The 25,617-nt window shown below is 40.9% G+C and overlaps 1 protein-coding gene across 1 annotated transcript in view; it reads right to left on the reverse strand.

Annotated features, from left to right (window-relative positions):
- Nucleotides 1-25,617, reverse strand: part of LOC139459568 (hemicentin-1-like) — a 125,387-nt gene that overhangs the window by 89,815 nt on the left and 9,955 nt on the right. Inside the window, exons 2-6 of the mRNA XM_071241121.1 lie at nt 19,704-19,933; nt 4,924-5,046; nt 4,401-4,572; nt 2,748-3,002; nt 1,807-1,991 (exon numbers count right to left, since the gene is read on the reverse strand). Of these exons, the coding sequence (XP_071097222.1) occupies nt 1,807-1,991; nt 2,748-3,002; nt 4,401-4,572; nt 4,924-5,046; nt 19,704-19,933 (965 nt within the window). The remainder of the gene's footprint in view (nt 1-1,806; nt 1,992-2,747; nt 3,003-4,400; nt 4,573-4,923; nt 5,047-19,703; nt 19,934-25,617) is intronic.

Genomic DNA, 25,617 nt, shown 5'->3' on the forward strand with positions numbered 1-25,617 from the left:
GGCCACCCGTGCCCCCAGGTCCAGCTGAAGAAGTTGTTTCAACCAGTTGTGAGGCAGGTCCCATCACACAACGCATACATGACCACAGAATTGATGTCACGTATCTTCCTATTACTACTTGAACGTGACATCTGAAGACATCGTAGGGAGGCAGCTCTGTGACGGGTGGGCCCCTCAGACGAAGTAATGCAGGATAAGTAGCTGGTGGCAAGGAGGTCAATGTTTGGATGACCGAGATGCTGACATATGAATCTGAAGGCCTAAACAGAGCATCTGCCGAGTTGGTTCTGATATCCTGGGATATGCAGGCGATCCACCAGATGGAAGAATTGGAATGTCTGCTGCAGCAAGAAGTGAGGGTGAGTTGACACCAAAACACCGTGATGTTGTCAGTTGAGACAGCAAGCTGGGTGTTCAAGAGGCGATCCTGCCAGTGTGATATCGCCAGGATGAGCACCTGCAACTCTAGTACATTTATGTGCCCTGTGCGCTGCATGTTGGACAACAGCTCTGAAGCCATCTTGTCCTCTAGATGCACACCCCTACCCTGTTGAGGTGTCTGTGAACAAGGGTGACATTGGTGACAGCTCTGTTAAGGAGAATCCTCCGAAGACGTTCGACTCTACCATCCACCACCTGAGATGCAGCCTGAGGTGAAATAGTAGAGGGATGGATATATAAGGCTCTGGCGCTAGGAGCTGTTGGATAAGCGTCGTCTGATTGTCAAGTCCTGGGCAGCAGCTGAATCTCTGGCGGCAATGGTGACGAGGGTAACGCAGTGCTCAGAGGAGGCGGTGTAGGTAGACGACTGGGACGTAACAACATAGGTGTCTGAACATTCCTGTCGAACAGATTCCTGAGAGTTTTGACATCTTCCTCACCTGTTGTAGGGTCTACTGTGCTAGGCGCTTCCTGGATGCCTAGAGATACTTTGGTGGGGAGTAGGGAGAAGAAAAGTGACACTTCTGTCCCATCACATAGATACCAGTGCAGTCAGGACACCATGGTTGAGGGTCCTTAATTGACTTTTTTCCACATCAACCAATGCAACGGGCAAGCATAAATCTCCAAATGGTCTATGATGTTTCCATATTTGTAAGAGTGGGTCAGTGACATTCGTGTTGATTGCAGTAACTGTTTCAAAACCGAGATTGTTGTTTCTTTTCATATTTAACAAATTCCATCCATTTTAGCTATAATAACGATAACGCTCTTTTTCAGGGCATCATATCATTTGCAGAAACCCTCAGTCTTTTCAACTGCCCTCCTTCATCGGGCAGTTAATTGAAGACCTCAGGCTTCTGCAAATGATAATGCCCTGAAAAATAGCGTTACCCTTATAATAATTCAATGTTTTAACCCAATCTATGAGATACGTGACATCATCACTTCCATGCTCATTTAGGTGCTGTGCGATAGGGTCTGCCTCACAACTAGTTGGAACAACTTCTTCAGCTTGACCTCACACAGCTTCATTTATCTGTCAAAAGAAATCAGTAAATGCATGAAGGAGTAATGCAGGATAAGTTAAAAAATATGGTTTCCTTGGTTTCTGTCGAAAAGATGTTTAGAGATGCCCACGTCGGAAACATGACTTTTTAGTCAGGTGAGCTAAACATCAAGCATCATGATCACATCACATTTTTTACTTGAACCCTCCTCGGATTCTGGCACGACTAATGTGCAACTCTGCACACCATTTTGTAATGCCTCAGATGACAAGAGTCACATGTGCTGCCGAGCTTAAATAGATTCACAAGACTAAGCAAAACGTGAAAGCCTCCATAAGAGGATTTACTGTACAACCTTGAGGTAGAAGAATTCATTGGGTGGAATGAAGGATGTGACATTGTAGAGGGCAGGGTTGGTTGGATCTCGGGACACAGGGAACTCGATGAGGGCCTCTCCCTTAAGGTCGACCAGCTCCAGCCGGGTCAGCACTGCAGGAGGGTCAAGGTCAGATGCATTGATTACCACATGGGTTGGAATACCTGGAGAATAACAAGGAATCATGAGTTAGTCTAGCTTCAAACAATAGCTAAAAAAAGCATGGCATATCAGCTTATTGTGCGTGGAAAATGTAACAGTTGTTAAAGCCAAAAGGCACGGATATGATGCTGACTATCCTGGCACAAATAAGGTATGCAACTCTGCACAGCAAATTGTGACACCTGAGAACAATTGACATGCTGAACAAAGGATCAAATAAAAATAACTGATGATATTTTCAAGTGCCCAGAGCAACATGTCAGAAAAAAAACCGCCAACGAATTAACTGTAATTGTTTTGTCCTAGATAACAAAATGCAGGTATAAACATGAACTAGATCAGAGTTAAATAACCAGAGTAGTCTCTTTATATTAATTAATTTTGTTCATAAGTCTGGGTGGCTTATGTTTATTGTTTAATTCTGCACTCTGCAGTTTTCCAGTTAATAGAACGATGGTCTATAAATAATCAATTCTGGGCCAGATTCACATCAACAATCCACATCATCAGGGTATCATGAGATACAGTCAACCACACAGGCTGATCACCCTATCCATTTGGTCACCTCTAACAACCAGGTAAGGCTGCTTGGGATGTATTCTTACCTAGAATCCACACTGGCTTGTCTTGGTGGAAATAGAGGCAGTTTTACAGGACAAGGGGAATTTATCTTATTGAAAAAATCAATTTTGAATCAGCAAATCTGTAAAACAATCAGTTAGGTTGGTCTGGCCTATCCTAAATTATGACATATCTACCTTCCACAGGTCTGAGGCTGGTCTGGGAGAAGTCGGTGCCTGGTTTCTTGGCAAAGCCGGCCGCGAAGTCGACGGTGCTGAGGCCGGTGACCCTGATGGTGTGGTGGCTGCCGCTGGCCACCTCCAGCTCCCACATGCCAGGCGTCGGGTCCTTCACGTTGTGGATCAACACGTTCTTGATGTTCAGCAGCTCCTTGATTTGGTTCTGGGAGTCATCATACTCGAACAGGGAGTCGCCAATAGGGACCTGGTTGCCTGGACATCAGTGAGCAAGTAAGCTGAGATCAATGTGGGCTTGAAACGTATATCAGTTATGACAAAAGCCTACGATTATGTAGGTCCGATATGGTAACCACTTTGGTGAAACAACATTTTGTTTGTTTGTTTGTATGTTGTTTAACGCCATACAGAGCAATATTCCAGCTGTATGACAGCGGTCTGTAAATAATCCAGTCTGGACAAGACAATCCAGTGATTGATATCATGGGCATCGATCCACACAGTTGGGATACAATGGCATGCATCAATCAAGTCAGCGAGCTGACTGCCCGTTAGTCCCTTCTTACAACAAGCATAGTCGCTTTTTACAGCTAGCATGGGTTGCTGAAGACCTATTCTACCCCGGAACTGAAACAACAACGTGACAGATCAAGCATCATTCAAGTACTGACCAAATATACAAAGAAAACAAAAGGGTTTGAATAAGCAATGTTAATGTACATACCCTTCTCTATTTCTTTTCTATTCTTTCCCTTCTGTCAATTCATGTATTAACTGTCAATAAGCCTACATGTAAATCTATGGGAGAAGGTGTTCTTTGTTGTGATAACTTGTGCACAATCCTTTTCACGAGAACAAATTATGTTTGAATTAAAAAAACTTTATCTAGCTACCATTACAGTAAGGGCTGGGTGGAAGGGAAAATAATATGGTTCATGGACTGTGAGGAGACTAAGACCACTGCCTGGAGAAAACCAGTGGGAGCCCTTTAATCTGGACTGTTGCATTGCCTCAAAAACCTACAGGATTAATGAATCAAGGGTACAAAGTCATGTCCCTGTGAACATATGTAAGTGAGCCCAGATTAACAGAGTCTGGACTTATGGAGTTTCTCTGTAGGAGTCTCAGGACAGTGTTCTGGGGGGGGGGGGGGAACATATCACTATCTGCAGCTGCAGTATGTTGCTTTGACAAGTTCTCAAGAGAAGAGTATGGGCAGAGGTTGAGTATTGAGCTGTAGTGCACATACTGATAAAGGCTGCTTTTACTACTACCTGAACCAAGAGATTAGGGTCTCTGAGAACTATTCTGTGGGTCTCCTCTTACGATCAGGGTCTCTAAGAACTATTGAGTGGGTCTCACCTTACCATTGGGGTCTCTGAAAACTATTCTGTGGGTATCACCTTACCATCAGGGTCTCTGAGAACTATTGAGTGGGTCTTACCTTACCATTGAGGTCTCTGAGAACTATTCTGGGGGTTTACCTTACCATCAGGGTCTCTGAGAACTATTGAGTGGGTCTCACCTTACCATCAGGGTCTCTGAGAACTATTGAGTGGGTCTCATCTTACCATTGGGGTCTCTGAGAACTATTCTGGGGGTCTCACCTTACCATCAGGGTCTCTGAGAACTATTCTGGGGGTCTCCTCTTACCATCAGGGTCTCTGAGTATAATTCTGGGTGTCTCCCCGCTGACTGACACTGTGATCTCCTGAAGCTGAGAGTCGATGGGGATGGGGAAGGTTTGTGTCCGAGCAGAGTCCTGGTCCACAGACATCAGGTTGACCTTCCGAGCCTGTACAGCCACTCGCACAAAGTTCAGCACCTACAACCACCAATTATGGGAGTGAGTGAGTGAGTGAGTGAGTGAGTGAGTGAGTGAGAGTTGAGTTTTTACACCACTTTGAAGAGTTAATTCCATTTATATCACAGCATGTCAGCTTATTGTGGGGGGAAGGTCAGCAACCACAATGGTGAAACCCACAAGAATGGGTATCTTGCTGACAAACCTATAAACAAAATCTGAGTGAACCCGGGATTCAACCCCACAATTACAGGTTCCCAGCATGCCCAAGGGACACAACTCTGCACAGTGAATTACAGCCACTTAGACAACTGGGCCACCCATGCCTCTAAATAAACAATGAAAACAAGGATGTGTACTAGTGGCAGTCACCTGGTTGACTTGGGATTTCTTGAGGAGGAAGACTTGTCCAGAACTAGTAGAGGCAATTTCCTCGTAGGCCTTGAACCCCTTGTGTGTGTTGTTGCCGCAGTCCCCAGTCAGCACAAACACCACCTGAAACAACAGTCAGTCAGTGAATTTTGTCATCAATGTCCAGCTGTATCACAGTACTCTGAAACTAAATATGGTCTGATGGTACACAATCATACAGGTAACACACAATCATACAGGTAACACACAATCATACAGGTAACACACAATCATACAGGTAACACAATCATACAGGTAACACAAAATCATAGTAGTTTAAGATTATTGCACTTATATTGTGGCATGATGTGGCATGGCGTAGCGTGTGTGTCTGCTTCTACTAGTCTGGACAAATTCCGAGTTTATAAAGCCAGCCCTTTGAGATACCAAGCCACAGTTTAACATGAATACCCCACTTAAACAGACCAGTCCTTGTTTTAGCCCCGTAAGGCTAGTGAGGGTAACAACAAGTGCCACCTTCTACCGTCTTTTGGTATGACACAGCCAGGGATTGAACCCCAGACCCTCAATTCTCCAGGCATATGCAGTACCACTAGAACACAGAGGCGGTCAGTGGGATTGTACCCATAGAAGATTGATATGATTTAAATATATGATAATATACGCTAAATTGGATACTGTGTATCACTTCATTGGTCTGCAATTATTTGAAACAAACGATTCAACAGTAATGGCACACCATTGTACAGTCCAACACAATACAGCCCATAGCCTGTAACTAAGTGTAACAAATACTTCAAGATAATTTGGAGAGTGTGAGTGAGTTGGGTTTAACGCCGCTTTTAACACATTCATAGGTTTCTGGTGTGCCCAAGGGACGCAACTCTGCACAGCGAATTACAGCTCTTTAGACAACTGGGCCACTCGTGCCACCCCCCACCCCACCCATAATTGGGAGAAGAGGTTGAAAATAATTTACATGTTAATGAAGAAGTTGTGTGTCAATCATGTCTCAAACAAATCTGAAACTTTTGTCATTTTTTTTTATTCTTAAAACGTCCATTAATCTATTAATTTTGATGCCACACAGTACCACCCAAGCCAGTCAGTGCAGGACATGTCAAAAACTGTTTAGAGAAGATGACCACATGAGATAGGTGAGCTACAAACACAGCAAGAACTGCCAGGAAGCATTAACAACATGCTCAAGAGCCCAGAGGAGAACATTACCCCTGACACAAAGGCAACCAATAATGACAGCAGCAGACAGATAGTGTCCACACACTGCAGGGAGTATGACTGGCAGCTGACACTGAGATTCTACAGGCAGGGAGGTCTCTGACGTTATACTGTGTGAAAGGTAGCCCTTGCTTATAGTGAGTGAGTTGGGCTTTCAAGCAGTATTTCAGTCATATCGTATGACATGGATGATATGGCAGCTTGTGAGACCCAGACCCTACAGAATTTATTTTTATAAAGGAGCCCAACTCAAGTCTAGAATGATTTGGCAAGTCAAGACCGCCTCAGCTCTAGGAAAGCTCCTGACTCTAGGCTCCATTTTGATTTTATTATTTCTATTATGTAGATATATATTTTTACATAAGAATCTTTTCTGGGACTAAATGTCAGTCCAGGTTTAACATAGACTGACAATTAGTTCTAGAACTAAAGTTATCTTATTTTAAATATATTCCTACAAAATAAAAAAACCCAAAAATCCTCATGGAGCCAAGAACAATCATAATCAAGACAGTTTATCCTGACAACTGTGTGAGAAGAATATTTCTGTCAATTGCTTGTTTAAATAGGGTAAGGGTGTAGACATCAGGAAGCTATTCAGGTAATGGTAACCGGTACTTAAATTGAAAAAATATAATAATTGAAAAAGGAGACATAGCAGATGGAGTGTAAGGCTTCTGGGTCATCCATATATTGTAACACCTGTATTTGAAACTGTACTCACAGGCGTCAAGTCAGCCAAGTCAGCCAACTCAGACAACACAAGTCAGCCAATGAGCTGTCTGGGATATTTCAGGAGGGATTATGAAGATTAACCTGGTTCCCCCATTTCTCTCCAGTTTCTACACTGACAGCAGAAGCCTTTTCTATATGGGTGCAGTGGTTGGGGCAGATTTTAAAGGTGTGTTCAGGTGACTGGTTTGTAATAAGTGTGCCAAATGGCATCCTTGCATATCCAGGGCGTTTTATCTCCATTCTACATTGTAAATACATTGTACCCTGGACCCACTGGCCACCACAGTGTGAGTGAGTTGGGTTTAGCACCGCTTTTAACAGTATTCCAGTTATATCGCTGCGTGTCAGAGAGAGCAGAGGAGAATTCAGCCAATCAACAGCAGCTGTTCCCGGAGGTTGCATGTCACTGTGAGAGTATTCGTTGTGACATTTCCAACTGCTTCCTACATTCAGACCTAATTAGGAATTTCCTCCAATATGCCATCCTCACTTCTTTCAGGGGTTGTTCTTAAATCTTTGTAAAATGCTTCTTGTTCCCTGTAAATTAATGCTACAAGACTCACTTTGTGTACAAACCATCTAACAAATTTCAATAGACATGGAATTTGTAAATATTCAAATATTCCTCGTATTTCCAAACTTGAAAAACATGTATATTATGCCCTTATGCCATTAGAAGGCAGATTAGAAAACCGGAAACACACTTTTTTCGTTGGTGCACATGAACTGGTATTTATACGAAACAAATGAACAACATGGATTCCTTTGATCATGTAAATGTTGGAAAGGTTCTAAAAGATAAAAGGGGGTGATACAGTGTTAACAGTGTTGTTATATTGCTATAAAAAGTTACCAGATGGTATTGAAGTTCAAGTTGTCTGTCACGAATAGTCTGTAGATGACATGCGCATTGACCAATTTCTTGAAAAATGACGATGAGCTGTTTTACATCGGCACACACTTCAGCGTGCCTGAATCTTACAGACCTTGTCCAAAAGTAGAATGACAACATTCCATCCAATCCAAACAAGCAGATAGCTAGTTACAAGAACAACAATCATATGAAAACTGATCAGCACAAATATCCCAAATAATGTCTGGAAGCACAAACACATCGAAACATGGTAACATTCCAGGTTCATTTTTTCCTGAAACTCCTGTGTCGCATAATAACGGCCCAAGGGTAATGTTCAAATCACCAGGATACAACAGTCAGCAATATCAAATTATCCATTTTTCTGGTAGCGTTGGTACTATGTTTCCTGGTTATGTAACTAAATAAATGTATAATGATTAATCTCCTTACACCTCCAAGTCCATGCAGTTCCTATCACATGTCACCTGATTTTCATTGAAATTGACACGACATGCACTAAAAATGTACAGTTGTAACCTTTCTGCCCTAAAGGGAGGGTGTGGCTTGAACGACTAAAGTTGTGAAATTACACCACAGATATAAACATATACAACGTAATGAACCCTTGAAATTATACTACAGATTTAACATATACAACACAATGAATCATTGTTGTTGTAATCAACATCATACATCTTCAGATATGCTAACTCACAAATCAATTATCTTTTATCAAATTGTTCCAGGAACATTTTTCTTGAACATATTTTTTTCCAAAGAAGTTCTAAGGTTATTTGGTTTGCTTCCCATTGCCAAAAAATGTATCTCTTCACAAGATGTACCATAACATTTCAACAATTTGCTGTATTTGTTTCTGACTGGGGAGGTCAATGTAATTGTTGAAAAGACAAATAGAATTCACCAGTTGTGTGTTGTTGTATGGACATCAAACTCGCCCCTTAATCAGATTTACTTAGAAATGGTTGATATTTCCCATATTGATAAACACTTGTGATGACTCCTCTATTTATTTATGTACTTAAGCAAACTGTCAGTTAATTCAATGTTTAATATGATGAAAAACAAATGTCTGAGAGTTTTTATTGACTTCTCTTGAAGTCAGGAAAGCAATAACAGACATACAGTTTAACCCATGAAATATATGTCAGCATTAGACTTATAATATCACAGTAGTACATCAGAGTACAGAAGTCTTCTGGGTGAAAATGCTAAAAATCTCTGTATCTGATGGCTGAATGTAATCATACAGACAGGGAATATTCCATCTATATGTTGCTAACTGTTCCACATTGTATACATTCCAGTACCACCACCACCATTCAGCCAGGCTATGTTCTACATCTACCTACACAGCAGGTGGATATAAGCTTTATAACCCAGGCCCGTAGTTCCTGATCTAACCCAGGGGATCAGTTGTAATAACTGCAGGAGTTATGCAGCGATATAACCTCAGTGGCAGCTGAGATGAAAGCAATACACTGATGCAGTTATTAAATGCATGCTCAGCTCGTACCACCAGTTTGGCTTGCAGTTGGTTATTAGATTAATTCTGGAAGTAATATCAAGCTACATATGTTGCAATATTCCTGAGATTCTGAACTTTCACAATCCTGATAGTAAGCCTTGTTTCTCTTTACTTGGTTTATGAAACTGTCAATCTGAAATTACACAAATGTGAAACAAAATTCCATCAGGTCTGTTCAGTGTAGGTCAATTATATGGGAAGGTAAGAGACCCACTGAGATGTTATTCCAAATACCTTTATCTCTGACTTCGTTTTTTTCTCTATTTCAGGAGAAATCGTAACAGATTGAATACTCAATAACACCTGCAATTTGTAAACCGAATACTTAACTGTCTATCTCTTAATCTAATTAGGTCTGTCTGTTTGTTTGTTTCTTTGTTGTTTTACACTGCACTCAATATTCCAGCTATATGATGACGGTCTGTAAATAATCAGGTCTGGACCAGACAATCAAGTGATTGATAATATAATATAAGCAACAATCTACGCACTTGGGATATGATGAAATGCATCAATCAAGTCGGCGAGCATTACCACCCGATCCAGTTAGTCGACGCTTACTACAACCATCCGCCTTTTACGGCAAGCAAATCATTTTGGATGTTGGTGAGTGAGTGTTGTGTAAACCTGGTCAGCAATATTCCAACTGTATTCGTCTGTAAGTCTGGACCCAACAACCAGTGCATGGGTGGATACAGCTTTTTTGAAAAGGAGGGGTGCACAATTAAGATCTATTTATTGTCTTTGGTGGTAATTTATACAGAAATATAGATTTTTTTAGAAATAAAAAGGGGGGGTGCGCACCCCCCCTCTGTATCCGCCCATGCAGTGGTTGATATTATGAGCAACAATCAATGATTATCAATGTTCACAAGGACACACGATCAACCCAGTCACTGAGCCTGACAACCTCATCCAATTTAGTTGCCTTCTACAAGCAAAAGAAGACCTATTCTAACCCTGATCCAAGAGGGGAATTTTTATCATTAACACACTAATAAACTAAGTTAACTTGCACTGAGCAATGTAGATTGACATCAACGAATGTTTAACTCTTAATGGGTTTTCCAAGGCCTCATTAAGCAATTCCAGTTAAAATATTCAACATTCATTTTCACACAAACTGAGCCATAAATTATTTTATGTTACTTGTGTTGATATCCATTTAATAAATTAATTCACTCCACTTCAAAAAGTAACAGAAACTACAGGCTGAAATATATTTCTAATTTTAAAAAAGACATTTTTTTTCAAATACAGACATTGCACATATTCCCTAATATGTTCAACTGTTTACATAAACAGACATTATCACTATGTTTAGTATTCACCTGATGAGGGGGCAAGAAATAGCTCTGAACTGAAATTACAAAGAATAAAAGAAGTAATTATCAATAAAAAAAAGTGTCATGTATTCTAAAAGCCTATCAAAGATTTCATGTTGTTTCCCAGCAGCTATCAACAAAGCTCTCATTCACACCAACTGCTTCTGAAGTCATTAGTTTTCACAATGTAAAGCTCCTTGCACAAGTATTACATCCTGACTAGCACATGTTATAATAATATGTACAGAGCGTTACAGCAACAACAGTAAGAGGAGTTAAGGATTGAATAACTGTTCATAACAACCAGGACAGAGTTGTATCCGGTGCTGTGGTCGCTGTTGGAGAGGAAATGAGGCCATTAAGTTGGCATGCATTCATCTGGAGGATTCCTTCACACTTAAGGTGATCATATTGAAAAGTTTCCAATTTTCAAAACCATTGTTATGTTTGTTTAAAATTCTAAGAATATAACCTCTATTACATATTGTTATAAATCCTGTATTTGGCTGCAGTGAAGTCCTCGTCACTGACAACTACACGCAATTAGAACACCAGTAGTCAACAGCTCTCCTAGCGCAAAGGTGATAAGAGAACGTTCAATTTTAGATGTCATGACTTAGTTTTGACTATGCTCACATGCTTTGATCGCATTCCTTTTATCCCGTGACACACTGTATTGTTTCACCATATGTTATCTCGATGTTTTTATTACTTTTGTTAGTTCTTGCATTTAGATGGTTCATAAGTGAGATAAAGCACAAATTTGAGGTTATGGTCGAGGAAGTAAGACCGAGGCCATTGGGTATCAGCAATGCGAGAGGGCGGATCCATAATCTTCAATTGTACCATGGTGGTGTTTGTTGGGATGGAGCAACAGATCAGGAACCATGGGGATAGTGACAGTGCCATCAGATTCCTCGGTTCCTCCACGGCACAAATTTGTCTCACCGGTTGTCATAAATGAGAGAGGAGGAAGGTCTCCATTGGACAGTTGTAAACAGAGGAGCTGGGAAGATGTCCAGTCTTGTGTTGTCAGTAATTCCTGCTGCATGCAAATGATCGTGTGGAGAAGACTGTAAATAAGTCCACCCTGATCAGTGAGAATGGGCACCCCAGTGTCCTCCAGGACATCATTGTAAGAGGGTGACAATGGTGAATCCCAGAAAAGAACAAATTAAGATATGTTTTGGTTTTGGTTTGGTTTGTTGTTTAACACCCCACTCAGCTATATGATGCCGGTCTGTAAATAATCGAGTCTGGACCAGACAATCCAGTGATTGACATCATGAGCATTGATCCACACAATTGGGACCGATGACATGCTTCAACCAAGTCAGCAAGCCTGACCACCCGATCCCATTAGTCGCCTCTTACGACAAGTTAAGTCGCATTTTACGGCAGGCATGGATTTCTGAAGACCAATTCTACCCCGGATCTTCACCGGCAAGGTAAGATATGTTCCCACATCCATGGAGCATCTCTTGATCCTTGACACGGCTTGTCCGGGATGCTGAGTTTCAAATTGGAGTTCTTGACCAATTTGAGATACTCGGCATCTAGCAGTTGTGAATCCAGGAATGGTGAGTCATGGGTTTGATATAACTTCCTCCACATAGCAGGGAGGGAAAGTTGATCATTGTGCCGTAGATAGAACAGGACATGCTTACCCTTTTATTGAACATCTGGTTATTTTCAATGTTACATTCATATAACTTTTATTACATATAACATATAACGATCAAGAGCGAGTATTCTCAAGTGTCGACATTTTGAATACACAAATAAAGAATTAAAAAAATATCTGTGACTTTTGAATGTTCAACTGCAACATCTTAAAAACGGGTACACAAGAAAATTCTATGGTTTATGAGATCGGCACATTGAAAATGACACATACTTCACTTTGCAGTCCTTCCCTTATTTCTTTTGACCCGTACAGATATGGAAACAGTTGAATATCTATTGAGTTATCTTAAGCAAAAGTGAGTAAGTGAGTGAGTTGGAGTTAATACTGCTTTAAAACATATTTCAGATATATCACGGTGTGTTTCCGCTGAAGTTTGGAGGAAAGCCTAGAGTGATGCAGCTCATCCATGTTTTCCACTTTTGTGAAACCCACGATCATTGGTATGGTGCTGACAAACCAATGATCATAATCAGACCATCTTGGATTCAAATGCGCCAACAGTTACCTCATCCTAGACTGGACCTGTTTTAAGCAGCAGGCATCTCTATGCTAAGCTTTTTAAGGGCTGTCGGATAGCCTAGTGGTTAAAGCATTTGCTCATCACGCCGAAGACCCGGGTTCGATTTCCAACATGGGTACAAAGTGTGAAGCCCTTTTCTGGTGTCCCCCGCCGTGATATTGCTGGAATATTGCTAAAAGCGACGTAAAACCATATTCATTCACTCAATAACAACTTGAAAAGGAGTTTTTCAATTCCCCAAAAGACCAGCTAAGAAAATAAACAACAGATCATCACAAATGTTTCAGCATATGAAAGGAAGAACATGCACCTAACACAGGGCTGTAAACACAAACAAAAACAGACAATTACCCCTTTAAAAAACGTGGAAAATAGTTTCTCAAGTTATTCAGCAAAGGCTGCTCCTAAATCAAATATCTCTTGTCATGATAATGCAACCACCAGCAACAAACGATGTTGTCAGTCACAAAAAGAGCTTCCTCTGTTGGGGTTTTCATACTACTATTTACACAACTAATTACAAGCAGCAGATGGAACGCCAACAAGCCACTAAAGCTGCTCTGCCCTCTCATGGTTGTCTGACACTGAGAGACAGGCGGTGGGAGTTCTTGAGTCCTTGTACTAACGCTCTACCTAAACATCACCAACCTGTCGTACAGTTAATTACACATAGCACAACACCAATTTATTTCATTGGGAGAAAAATAGATTTGTCAATTGTTAGCTTTTTTCCTATGATTTATTTCAGATAAGCAGGATTTATTTTAAACTGGAAAAAAAATATGTTTATTTTAAAACTTGCATCAATTTGCTTGACTGGAATCTTTGAAAATGATAACATGTGTTCAACAGGTTTGTTTGGTACTAAGACAAAAGAATATAGCAGATTCAGCAAGACTGCAAAGAGAATTTAAACCATGTTTGGTAAGCAAACGGAACGGACACACTTCCCACTGTCCCAATCAGCCTCCTGTGAGGGCCCTCATGCTTGGTGATCAAATGGAACGGACACACTTCCCACTGTCCCAATCAACTCCTGTGAGGGTCATCATGCTTGGTGATCAAATGGAACGGACACACTTCCCACTGTCCCAATCAATCAAACGGAACAGACACTGTGCCCACTGTCCCAATCAGCCTCCTGTGAGGGTCATCATGTTTGGTGAGCAAATGGAATGGACACATTTCCCACTATCCCAATCAATCAAACGGAACAGACACTGTGCCCACTGTCCCAATCAGCCTCCTGTGAGGGTCATCAGTCATCAAACGGAACAGACACTATGCCCACTGTCCCAATCAATCAAACGGAACAGACACTGTGCCCACTGTCCCCAATCAGCCTCCTGTGAGGGTCATCATGCTTGGTGATCAAACGGAACAGACACTATGCCCACTGTCCCAATCAATCAAACGGAACAGACACTGTGCCCACTGTCCCAATCAGCCTCCTGTTAAGGTCATCATGCTTGGTGATCAAATGGAACAGACACTGTGCCCACTGTCCCAATCAATCAAACGGAACAGACACTGTGCCCACTGTCCCAATCAGCCTCCTGTGAGGGTCATCATGCTTGGTGATCAAATGGAACGGACACACTTCCCACTGTCCCAATCAATCAAACGGAACAGACACTGTGCCCACTGTCCCAATCAGCCTCCTGTGAGGGTCATCATGCTTGGTGATCAAACGGAACAGACACTATGCCCACTGTCCCAATCAATCAAACGGAACAGACACTGTGCCCACTGTCCCAATCAGCCTCCTGTGAGGGTCATCATGCTTGGTGATCAAACGGAACAGACACTGTGCCCACTGTCCCAATCAGCCTCCTGTGAGGGTCATCATGCTTGGTGATCAAACGGAACAGACACTATGCCCACTGTCCCAATCAATCAAATGGAACAGACACTGTGCCCACTGTCCCAATCAGCCTCCTGTGAGGGTCATCATGCTTGGTGATCTAACGGAACAGATACTATGCCCACTGTCCCAATCAGCTTCCTGTGAGGGTCATCATGTTTGGTGAGCAAATGGAATTAGATTTCAAAACCCATTAAAATTTGCATCTATTTTACTGACTTTGTAAAATTATGTAAAGGACAAACACGACTGAGGTTTGGGTTGGAATTGTAGAACCTGAGGGTAGCTGGTACTGGGAACAAAATGCCATGCTGTATGTATGAGTTTGAATCCCATGATCAGGGTCAATTCAGATATGACAAGTTACTGGTATTTCTTGCATTTAGGCGGTCCATAAGTTGCATAGAACAGGCCTCTGAGGTTTCGGTTGAAAATATAAAACCTTGAGTTCCGACGCACGTTTTAGCCTGTACAAAATCAAGTTCATACAAACCTAATGCGAGGTGATGAAGATATCTGAACCTGTCAGTAGGCATCATAATGAGTCATGATACGAACACAAGAAACCTCTGAAAACACGAGGTGACGTCACAGGTGGTTTCTAACACTGCCAGCTGAGAAGCACCCACATAAAGACCCTCTTGTACCTGCCAGCCTTGGTCACCTAGATACAGTTCTTGGTGAAGTGCTGGACACATTCTCCCATTTTTCTCCAACGCTGCCAACTGAGAAGCGCCCCCTTCAGGACCCTCCTGTGCCTGCCAACCACTTCGGTCATCATGATACAGCTCTGAATGAAGTGTTTGACACATTCTCTCATGTTTCTCTCCTCCGTTATTGTCATCAGAGTACAAACAATCTCATGTTCTACATCTTAAACAGCCCTGACAACATATATCCCATTCCTCCACACAACACAAGGCCTATACCATATATCCTTGACAAGGTGCTGTGGGCTCTATAATGGGAGGTCCTTGTGGCAGAGACGGTTTCGTGAAGTTTTTGCAATTTTGTTTAAATGTCTTTCTCTATATTTTTTTACTTTTAAAGAAACAGATCCAAAGTTCAATTTTGGAATAATATGAGTGAGTGAGTGAGTGATAGAGTGAGTGAGTGATAGAGTGAGTGAGTTGGGTTTCACGCAGCTTTTAACAGTATTCCAGTTATATCATGGCATGTCAGCTTAATGAGGGAGGAAGGCCTGAAGTGATGCAGGTCTTAGACGTTTACCACTTCGGGGAAACCAACAAGCACGGATATGGTGCTGACAAACCTAGAAACATAATCAGGGGGAACCGGGATTCGAGCCCACAATCAAAGATTTCTGGTGTGCCCAAAGGACGCAACTCCGCACAGCGAATCGCAGCGCCTTAGACGACTGGGCCACCAGTGCCCATTGAATAATACAAGGATTGGTTGATAAGTTCTGAGACTCACATAGATGGGACTGCGTAACATTGAAATCTCTGTTGTGGACATTACATGATGTCACAGAGGTATATCCACAAACACGTGTCAACTGAGCAAATTGTTTTGCCGTGACCAGTCAGTGAAATAAGAAGGGGTCTGTGACCTTTGGAAAGTGGACAAAGTTGAGGAACATACAGAGATCAAAATGTTGGGCCTAGAACTTATCTATCAATCCTGAGAAATTGAAATAAGGGTAATGAAAGTAACTGTTGAAATACACTCTCCTTGTAACAATATTATCTTTGTTCCATCTAATGGTTCTTTAGGTGTGTTGATTGAGCTCCCATTTGTTCAAGGCCGTTGTTTATTCACGGCGTACAGCATGTGTCACATAGACGTCATAAGTTATTCAGGTTAAAAAGGATAATCAGACATCTACATCAAAACAAGACATTTTCAGGTAGAAGTGGAGCTGTTAACGATGACTGTATATAAGTGCCACACTTCTCCAAGAGGATGATGGGAATTTAATGGCAGAGTATTCAATAGTCATGTGGGTGTTCCCAACATCGGCCATACATCACTCTTGTGGGCACATATTATCTCTGACCATGAAGTTATAAGTCATCTCCTCCTGGGAATTGCTCAACCTCCAAGTTAAGTGTTATCACTCAGTGAATCTGTTTTCTCAAAAATAGTTTTTGCTTCATTCAAATTCATTTTTCATTAATATTTTTCATAATTTCTTTGTATAGATAGTTTTGGGGAAAACTCTAGCGTGGTGAGGAAAGAAAGGACTTAAAGATTGACATCACAGATCACAAAGGTGTCATTTACAATAAATTAAAATTGTCCTTTTCCTATGTGTTTTTCAACATTTCATTTTATCAAGTGTGTGGATCTATAAACCCTATAAACCAACAGTATCTTCTAAATAAAACAATCTGATGATGAAAAACAGAACAAGACTTTTTGTACTGCTTTTGGCTAAACTGGGATTCCTAATACCCAAAAAATTTCTGTCACATAAAAATTGACTTGCAACAATATTCACACAATGTTTGGCCCTATTTTGTTCCTTGAAGGATGTTTGCACACAGTTTCATTTGGTACACATCACTTCACGTGTTTCCACTTACAGTCATACAACAACCAGATGTATCATGGGAAAAATAGTTCTTTTAAACGAGACATGAATTGCGCCTAAGTATGCTACAAAAGCCATATATTAACATCTTTTGTGAGGTGAAGGTAAAATAGGGTTTAACGTCATGTCGAAAATTATTGCACTCATAAAGCGACGTGTGTGTTGTGTTGCGTTGTGTTGTGGTGTGGTGTGGTGTGGTTTGGTGTGATTTGGTGTGATGTGATGTGTGTGTGTGTTAGTCCGGTCTGATGCAGATTAATAGTGCTAGCACTCTGAGATACCATGCCACAGTTAAACATGGATATCCCACTTAGACAGAGTACACTGACTCCGAGCCTACCAGCCCCTGTTTCAGCCCCTGATGCCGAGTGCCAGACAGGGTAACAACAAGTACCATCTTTTATCTTCTTTTGGTATGACGCGGCCGGGGATCGAACCCCTCCTTCCACTGTCCATGCGGATGCTCTACCACTAGACCACGGAGGCAGTCAACATCTTGTGTAGTTTGGTTACAAGAAGTAGACTATAATATCAGCATTAGATGAGTAAGGTCTGACAAGAACTACCTCAGTAAGTGTCAGTGACGGTGCGTAGTAATACATTTACTTTGAGCTCAGGACATTAAAATGGCGGACACAATCAAGAATCAACATGAACCTGTTGTTTGTCATCATTGATGAGTTGGCTGATCATTGAAAGGTGATCATTACAAAACTTTAAATAGGTTCTGAAGTAAATTCATAGATTGCTGTGGAATGTTGTTGACTGTCACTCAAGATGGATGGTCTTTAGGAAGGTTGGCAGCGAGGATATTAGATCACAGGCATGTTGTCAAACATTATGACTTTTTTCAAATGTATGCTAAATTTGTCATATGACTTATGAATGAATGTTCGCAGTCACAAGACCAGCCTCTCATCCAATGGAAAAGCTATATATCATTTAAACTTCACATTTAAAAACTGTTGTACAGCAGACCTAAAGATTTTTTATGAAGACTGTCTACGTGAGTGTTTCTGTCATTGTACAATACACCTTATCCTGTCCGTGAAGACTGTGAAGACCGTACAGCCGGTGTTTACCTGACTGTTTCTGTCATTGTACAATACACCTTAATCCTGTCCATGAAGACCGTACAGCCGGTGTTTACCTGACTATTTTTGTCATTGTACAATACACCTTAATCCTGTCCATGAAGACCGTACAGCCGGTGTTTATCTGACTATTTTTGTCATTGTACAATACACCTTAATCCTGTCCATGAAGACCGTACAGCCGGTGTTTACCTGACTGTTTCTGTCATTGTACAATACACCTTAATCCTGTCCGTGAAGACCGTACAGCCGGTGTTTACCTGACTATTTTTGTCATTGTACAATACACCTTAATCCTGTCCGTGAAGACCGTACAGCCGGTGTTTACCTGACTATTTCTGTCATTGTACAATACACCTTAATCCTGTCCATGAAGACCGTACAGCCGGTGTTTACCTGACTATTTTTGTCATTGTACAATACACCTTAATCCTATCCGTGAAGACCGTACAGCCGGTGTTTACCTGACTATTTCTGTCATTGTACAATACACCTTAATCCTGTCCGTGAAGACCGTACAGCCGGTGTTTACCTGACTGTTTCTGTCATTGTACAATACACCTTAATCCTGTCCGTGAAGACCGTACAGCCGGTGTTTACCTGACTATTTTTGTCATTGTACAATACACCTTAATCCTGTCCGTGAAGACCGTACAGCCGGTGTTTACCTGACTATTTCTGTCATTGTACAATACACCTTAATCCTGTCCATGAAGACCGTACAGCCGGTGTTTACCTGACTATTTTTGTCATTGTACAATACACCTTAATCCTATCCGTGAAGACCGTACAGCCGGTGTTTACCTGACTATTTCTGTCATTGTACAATACACCTTAATCCTGTCCGTGAAGACCGTACAGCCGGTGTTTACCTGACTGTTTCTGTCATTGTACAATACACCTTAATCCTGTCCATGAAGACCGTACAGCCGGTGTTTACCTGACTATTTTTGTCATTGTACAATACACCTTAATCCTATCCGTGAAGACCGTACAGCCGGTGTTTACCTGACTATTTCTGTAATTGTACAATACACCTTAATCCTGTCCGTGAAGACCGTACAGCCGGTGTTTACCTGACTGTTTCTGTCATTGTACAATACACCTTAATCCTGTCCGTGAAGACCGTACAGCCGGTGTTTACCTGACTGTTTCTGTCATTGTACAATACACCTTAATCCTGTCCATGAAGACCATACAGCCGGTGTTTACCTGACTATTTCTGTAATTGTACAATACACCTTAATCCTGTCCATGAAGACCGTACAGCCGGTGTTTACCTGACTGTTTCTGTCATTGTACAATACACCTTAATCCTGTCCGTGAAGACTGTGAAGACCATGAAGCCTGTGCATACCTGACTCTGTTTCTGCTGTATGATCTCAAGCACCTGGTCGGTGAGGTAGTAATCTTTGGAGCGGGCGTCAGTGAAGACGTAGATGAAGGAGTTGGGCAGAGACTTCTCCAGGGCCAGCTGGATAGCGCCGATGCTCATCTCCGGACAGTCTCCACCACCCTGCACATACAAGGATCGCAACTCACGCTGGAATTCTTCAGGGTCAGAGGTCACCAGGTAAGGACCAATATCTGAAAATATGAGCATGATCAGACATTTTGAAGATTAAATTTTGAAGATGTTTCACATGATTATGACAAGAGGCACTGAAGGGCATGATGATCATCTGTCCGTTATTACTCAGACTGATTGATTAAATGGAGGAAGGAGCATGGTTTTAAACAAAGAATGGGCTTCACACATTGTACGACTCAGGTTCTTGGAGTTAAACCACAACCTATCCCAATGCGGCTTTGTTGTTTGAGGCTGCACACAGCAATATTCCAGGTATATGATGGTGGTCTGTGAATAATCTAGTCTGAGTAGACAATCCAGTGATTGATATCATGAGCATCAATCTGTGAAATTGGGATACCATGACATGCAGCAATCAATCAGCGAGCCTGACCACCCAATCCTGTTTGTCGACATTACAACAAGTATGAGGCAAGACATATTCTAACCTGTATCTTCATGGGCACATGTCCATCATTGAGCAAAGGACATGACAGTTATAACCTTGTGTCCACATGGGACCCAATCGGCAACATACACTTAGTGACACAAAGTATTGCCCAGAACACCTACACTTCTAAATAATCGAAAGTATAATATCTTAAAGAAGATGTTTGATTGTTGTTTAACACTGCACTCAGCAATATTCCAGCTATATGATAGCAGTCTGTAAATAATCGAGTCTGGACCAGACAATCCAGTGATTAACATCATGACATAACTATTATGAAGCAACCCAAACACCAATGTTCTCATTTGCATTTGTGTTTATTTGTTTGTTTGTTTGTTGTTAATGCTGCACTCAACAATATATCAGTTGTGGACCAGACCAACCAGTGATTGATATGATGGGCAATGTCCTGCATCGTTGGGATATGATAAACACATTAAAAAGTTACAGAGAATGAGCACCTGATCCATTCACACACCTCGTATGACAAGGGTAGGTCACTTGGGATTTATTCTAACAGGGAATTCCAAGTGGGGTTCGTTCATGCAATGGCCTTGTAGCCACGTTGGTTCATAATAATGATAATATTCATTAAACTGACGTCTCCTATGCAATATAAATATGAGGGAAAACCCCTTAAAATGATTACAAAGTATTACAAGTGTCTTCAGGTTTTGGCCAACGTGAACACTTACCGGATGTTGGGATACATATAGGATTGAAACGCAACATCTGCCAACTTCCTTCCAGGAAATAAAGAACCTGACCAGTGTCTTTAAACATCAAATATAACAACACCAGTCAATAAATGTTTAAAAACTCTGAGGCTCAGTGAGGTCATTTGAATAATACATGTATCAGATGACATCACAATGGTCCGCAAAGCATTGTGATTCAATACATCATAGCAATATCTCCCATTGAAACTAGTTTGGGTTGATAAATATTTTTATTTGCATCATCTATTTAGTAGTTCAGATTTCACAGAACATGTCACATAAATTATAGGGTTGATATCAAAACAATGATATTTGTATTTTATGGGCGATTTTCCTCAGAGCAATAACATCCTTACTTGAGCTGATAAATTTTTCCTTCTTTTACAGAATCAATAGGACAAATAGTAAGAGAAAACATGATTTCATGGTCCATGATATTAATTTCATATGACATATGAGAACAACATGTTTTAAAATAAAAATTGAAACAAAAATTCGTTTTCAACAAGGAATTTTTTCGATCATAGCTTGTTTCAGATTTCAGTAACCTTGTAAATAAAACAAGGTTTCCATGTAACTCAATACTGTAAATAACCAGAGCATAAGAAAGCCTTTACTGGGCACACCCTACATAAAAAGTCCCATTTTTAAATGTGAAATATGTGTTCCAAACCCATTCTGCCTATTTATGCTCATTTATGCTCCACAAGCAAATGAACCCAATTTGTGAACACATACTTCAAGCTAAACGGAAATGCCATGTAAATTATGTCACATGAACAGGTTTCATAGTTTAAACACATGTACTCCGGGTTGTGCTATTTTCAACATAACTTGTTCTAAATCAGAGATAGATTTCATAGATCATATACGTTGAAGAAAATAATGTCACGGGGGGAGGTAATTCCTCCTTTTGGCATTATTAATTGAGGAAGAGAGGACATAGGTGGCCCAGGCCACCCAGTCACCTCCCGAACATCTCTCTCACTCACTCACTCACTCACATGAACATGACTACTGTGTATCTTAAAGAAGCATACCAATGAAATTTTTCATGCGGGGTGAAACTTGATGAAATGTCCACACCAACTACATGTATCAACATTGCAAGTAACTTGCAGTATATACTATATGATGAATGTTATTAAGAAAGGCTGATTTTTAAAGAGTTTTCAGTTTTATGATTTAAACATCCTCCAGTATTTGTTGTTTAATCGCCGCAATATTCCCGCGGTCTGTAAATAATCAGTCTGGACCATACAATCCAGTGATTGGCATCATGAGCATCAATCCATGCAATTGGGATTGATGACATGCATCAACCAAGTCAGCAAAACTGACAACCTTACAAGCAAAGTCGCCTTTTAGGGCAAGCATGGGTTGCTGAAGACCCATTCTACCCATACATGTATCTCCATGGGTCCATACATGTATCTCAATTCTAAATATCCTTGAACCATAGCTTTGTTCCGAGTCCGATTCAAGTGACATGACACTACAATAGCCATCCAATCAAATTACCATCTTTTTCAGGACATAAAAAAGCAACGAAATCACCAGCACTTGCCTCCCTCTGATGTATTCCATCTCAAATACACTTGACAATTTCTGATTGGGGTGTGAAGTGCTGAAGCTATCTTGATAGTCAGAAAACATTTTTATCTGAAAGGTCAGGGCTCCATTCCACAAAGTGACCATAGCACTTAGATGATCTTAAGTCTCATTCTTCAACATGGACTCTGTCTTCTGTGGTCTTCCGATTTTATTCAATGTTTTGAAGCTTAACGTTTACTTTTTTACGTTGAATGCCAGTAATTGGTTGTTTGTAGTTTATGTCTGACCCAAGAGTCGCCTCCCTTGGCCATTGCGACTGCGTGTAGTTACTTGTCAGCCATTAAGGCTCTTTATTTTCTATATTTATCTTCCAATAGTTCTTACTCTTCATTTCATGGTCTCATATTAAACCAAAAGGAACAGCAATGACCATGAAACAGATATTTTACCAAGATCTAGATTTCATTTTAATGTTCATGTGTTCCAAATTCATCTTCTGGGAATGTGTTTGCAGCCTTTCACAACTGAAGTGGCACACGTCTGCTGCATACAGTACTCCACTGTCATTTCTCTAGGTGTTTAGTCTTTGTTTACTCTGGTACCATGTGTTTACTGGTGATGCAGCATCGGCCTCATCAAGTGCTTCCAGACACAAGGCGGTTGCTTTGAAGTTGTAGGATGCTGTGCATGTGTTGATGCAGATGCACAATGAAAACTCGTCTGGTGTATAAAGGAAATGGTTTTCTTCAGTTGGCAGTGTTAGCAAGTTGAATTCAAGTCAATAAAAAACCCACCTCTGTTTCAAGCCAACAATGTGAGAGAGTAGGGTTTTACTTGGCTTTTTGCAATAATCCAGCAATATCATGGTGAATGCTTTAGCCACTGGCTACCCCACTACCCAACCTTCATGAAGAATATCAATCTACAACTAAATGACTGCCCGAATATTTAAATCCAGTTTGCTGTAGATGAATGAAACCTCATTCATTCTCAGGGGCGATGGTGTAGCCCAGTAGTTAAAGTGTTCGCTCTTCACGGCAAAGGTTCAGATTCGATTTTCCCACATGGGTACAATGTGTCAAGTCCATTTCTAGAGTTCCCTGCCATGATAGAAGCGTCCTAAGACCTAACTTATTCACTCGCACACACACATCCCTACTTGACTTAGGCCTACCAATTCACAACCATCAGCATCTGTGTCACGACTTCCTGTACACTTGGATGTGCAACAATAGTCACTATCACCATCTAGGTCACTTTATCAAGTACTACAGATTCAGAAATGGTTATGAAACTTTATACAACATCTGTGTTCTAGATGAGAAGCCTACTTGGTCAAGACAGGAAGAGATGCTTGAGATACAGAGACCCAGTAGGCAGACAGATAACACTGGCTTCCCGCACACCCCTCACATTCTGTAACACTCTTATATTCTCATCTTCCATGTGTCTTGGAGTGCTACACTTCAGGCCGCATGACACTATATCACCTCATAGACCATGTAATATTGGATCATGTTATACTCCCAGAACAAGGGGCTAATGTTTAGCGGCTGGCATGTTGTTTGTGTGCAATAAATCACTATACCACCCCATAGCCCATGTAATATTGGATCATGTTATACTCCCAGAACAAGATGTTAATGTTTAGGGGCTGGCATGTTGTTTGTGTTAAAAAACACACTGTATCATCACATAGCCCATGTAATATTGGGTCATGTTACACTCTCAGAACAAGGGGTTAATGTTTAGGGGCTGGCCTGTTGTTTGTGTTAAAAAAAAAATGTATCACCACATAGCCCATGTAATATTGGATCATGTTATGCTCTCAGAACAAGGAGTTAATGTTTAGGGGCTGGCATGAGTGAAAAAACCATCTGTTCCCCAAAATGCAGAACAAAATTAAAAAAATTGCATGCTGGACATGCTGAATATTTTGTGTTGGCTGAAGGATATTCTGAAAGATATTGTCTCAAACCCACGCCCAAATAAAAAATATCTAAAGAAACTTAAAGAGGTAACTTATGTATTTACAGAATTACCTTTATTTTTATTTAATCATAAACATGTCCTTTGCTTGAAATATGCTTTTGACAAAATCCATTTGGTTGTACTTTAATTTATGGTGCTTTTTGAAATTAACCTCAAACTTTTCTCTGCCTTTTAGTTTGTTCAGTAATTGATTGACCAATCTGGATTTTTGATGTTGACATCTATGTAAAATATTGGTTGAGAACTTTAAAAGAAGTTAAAGTTCTGAAAAACAAACCCAAACACATTTAAGAGTTTTAAGCACAAACTAAAAGGAAACACTAAATTGTATAAGAAAGATTTCACATTTGGTAGATACATGTTGTATAAATATATTCCATTCTCTAAACAAAATGAAACTTTTTTGAAAGTTTTTTTCTAATGAGCCTGCATGTTTCCTCTTCATATATCCCAACCTGAACAGTGCTTGGTTCCAGCCACTGGCACACTAGTTCAGGGAAATCTAAAGTGTATATTACACCAGCCGGATACTGAGTGGAACTGTGTTATTTAATAGACTCATTGAGACATCTGACCCAGGTTTTATGCTGTACACCTGCCTCAACATGTTACTTGTCCTGCTGCTACATGTAACTTGTCCTGCTGCTACATGTAACTTGTCCTGCTGCTACATGTAACTTGTCCTGCTTCTACATGTAACTTGTCCTGCTTCTACATGTAACTTGTCCTGCTGCTACATGTAACTTGTCCTGCTGCTACATGTAACTTGTCCTGCTGCTACATGTAACTTGTCCTGCTGCTAAACGTAACTTGTCCTGCTTCTACATGTAACTTGTCCTGGTGCTACATGTAACTTGTCCTGCTTCTACATGTAACTTGTCCTGCTGCTACACGTAACTTGTCCTGCTGCTACATGTAACTTGTCCTGCTGCTACATGTAACTTGTCCTGCTTCTACATGTAACTTGTCCCGCTGCTACACGTAA

Source organism: Haliotis cracherodii, unplaced genomic scaffold, assembly GCF_022045235.1.
Source record: "Haliotis cracherodii isolate W230 unplaced genomic scaffold, xgHalCrac1.p SCAF_13, whole genome shotgun sequence".
Taxonomy (NCBI): Eukaryota; Metazoa; Mollusca; class Gastropoda; order Lepetellida; family Haliotidae; genus Haliotis; species Haliotis cracherodii.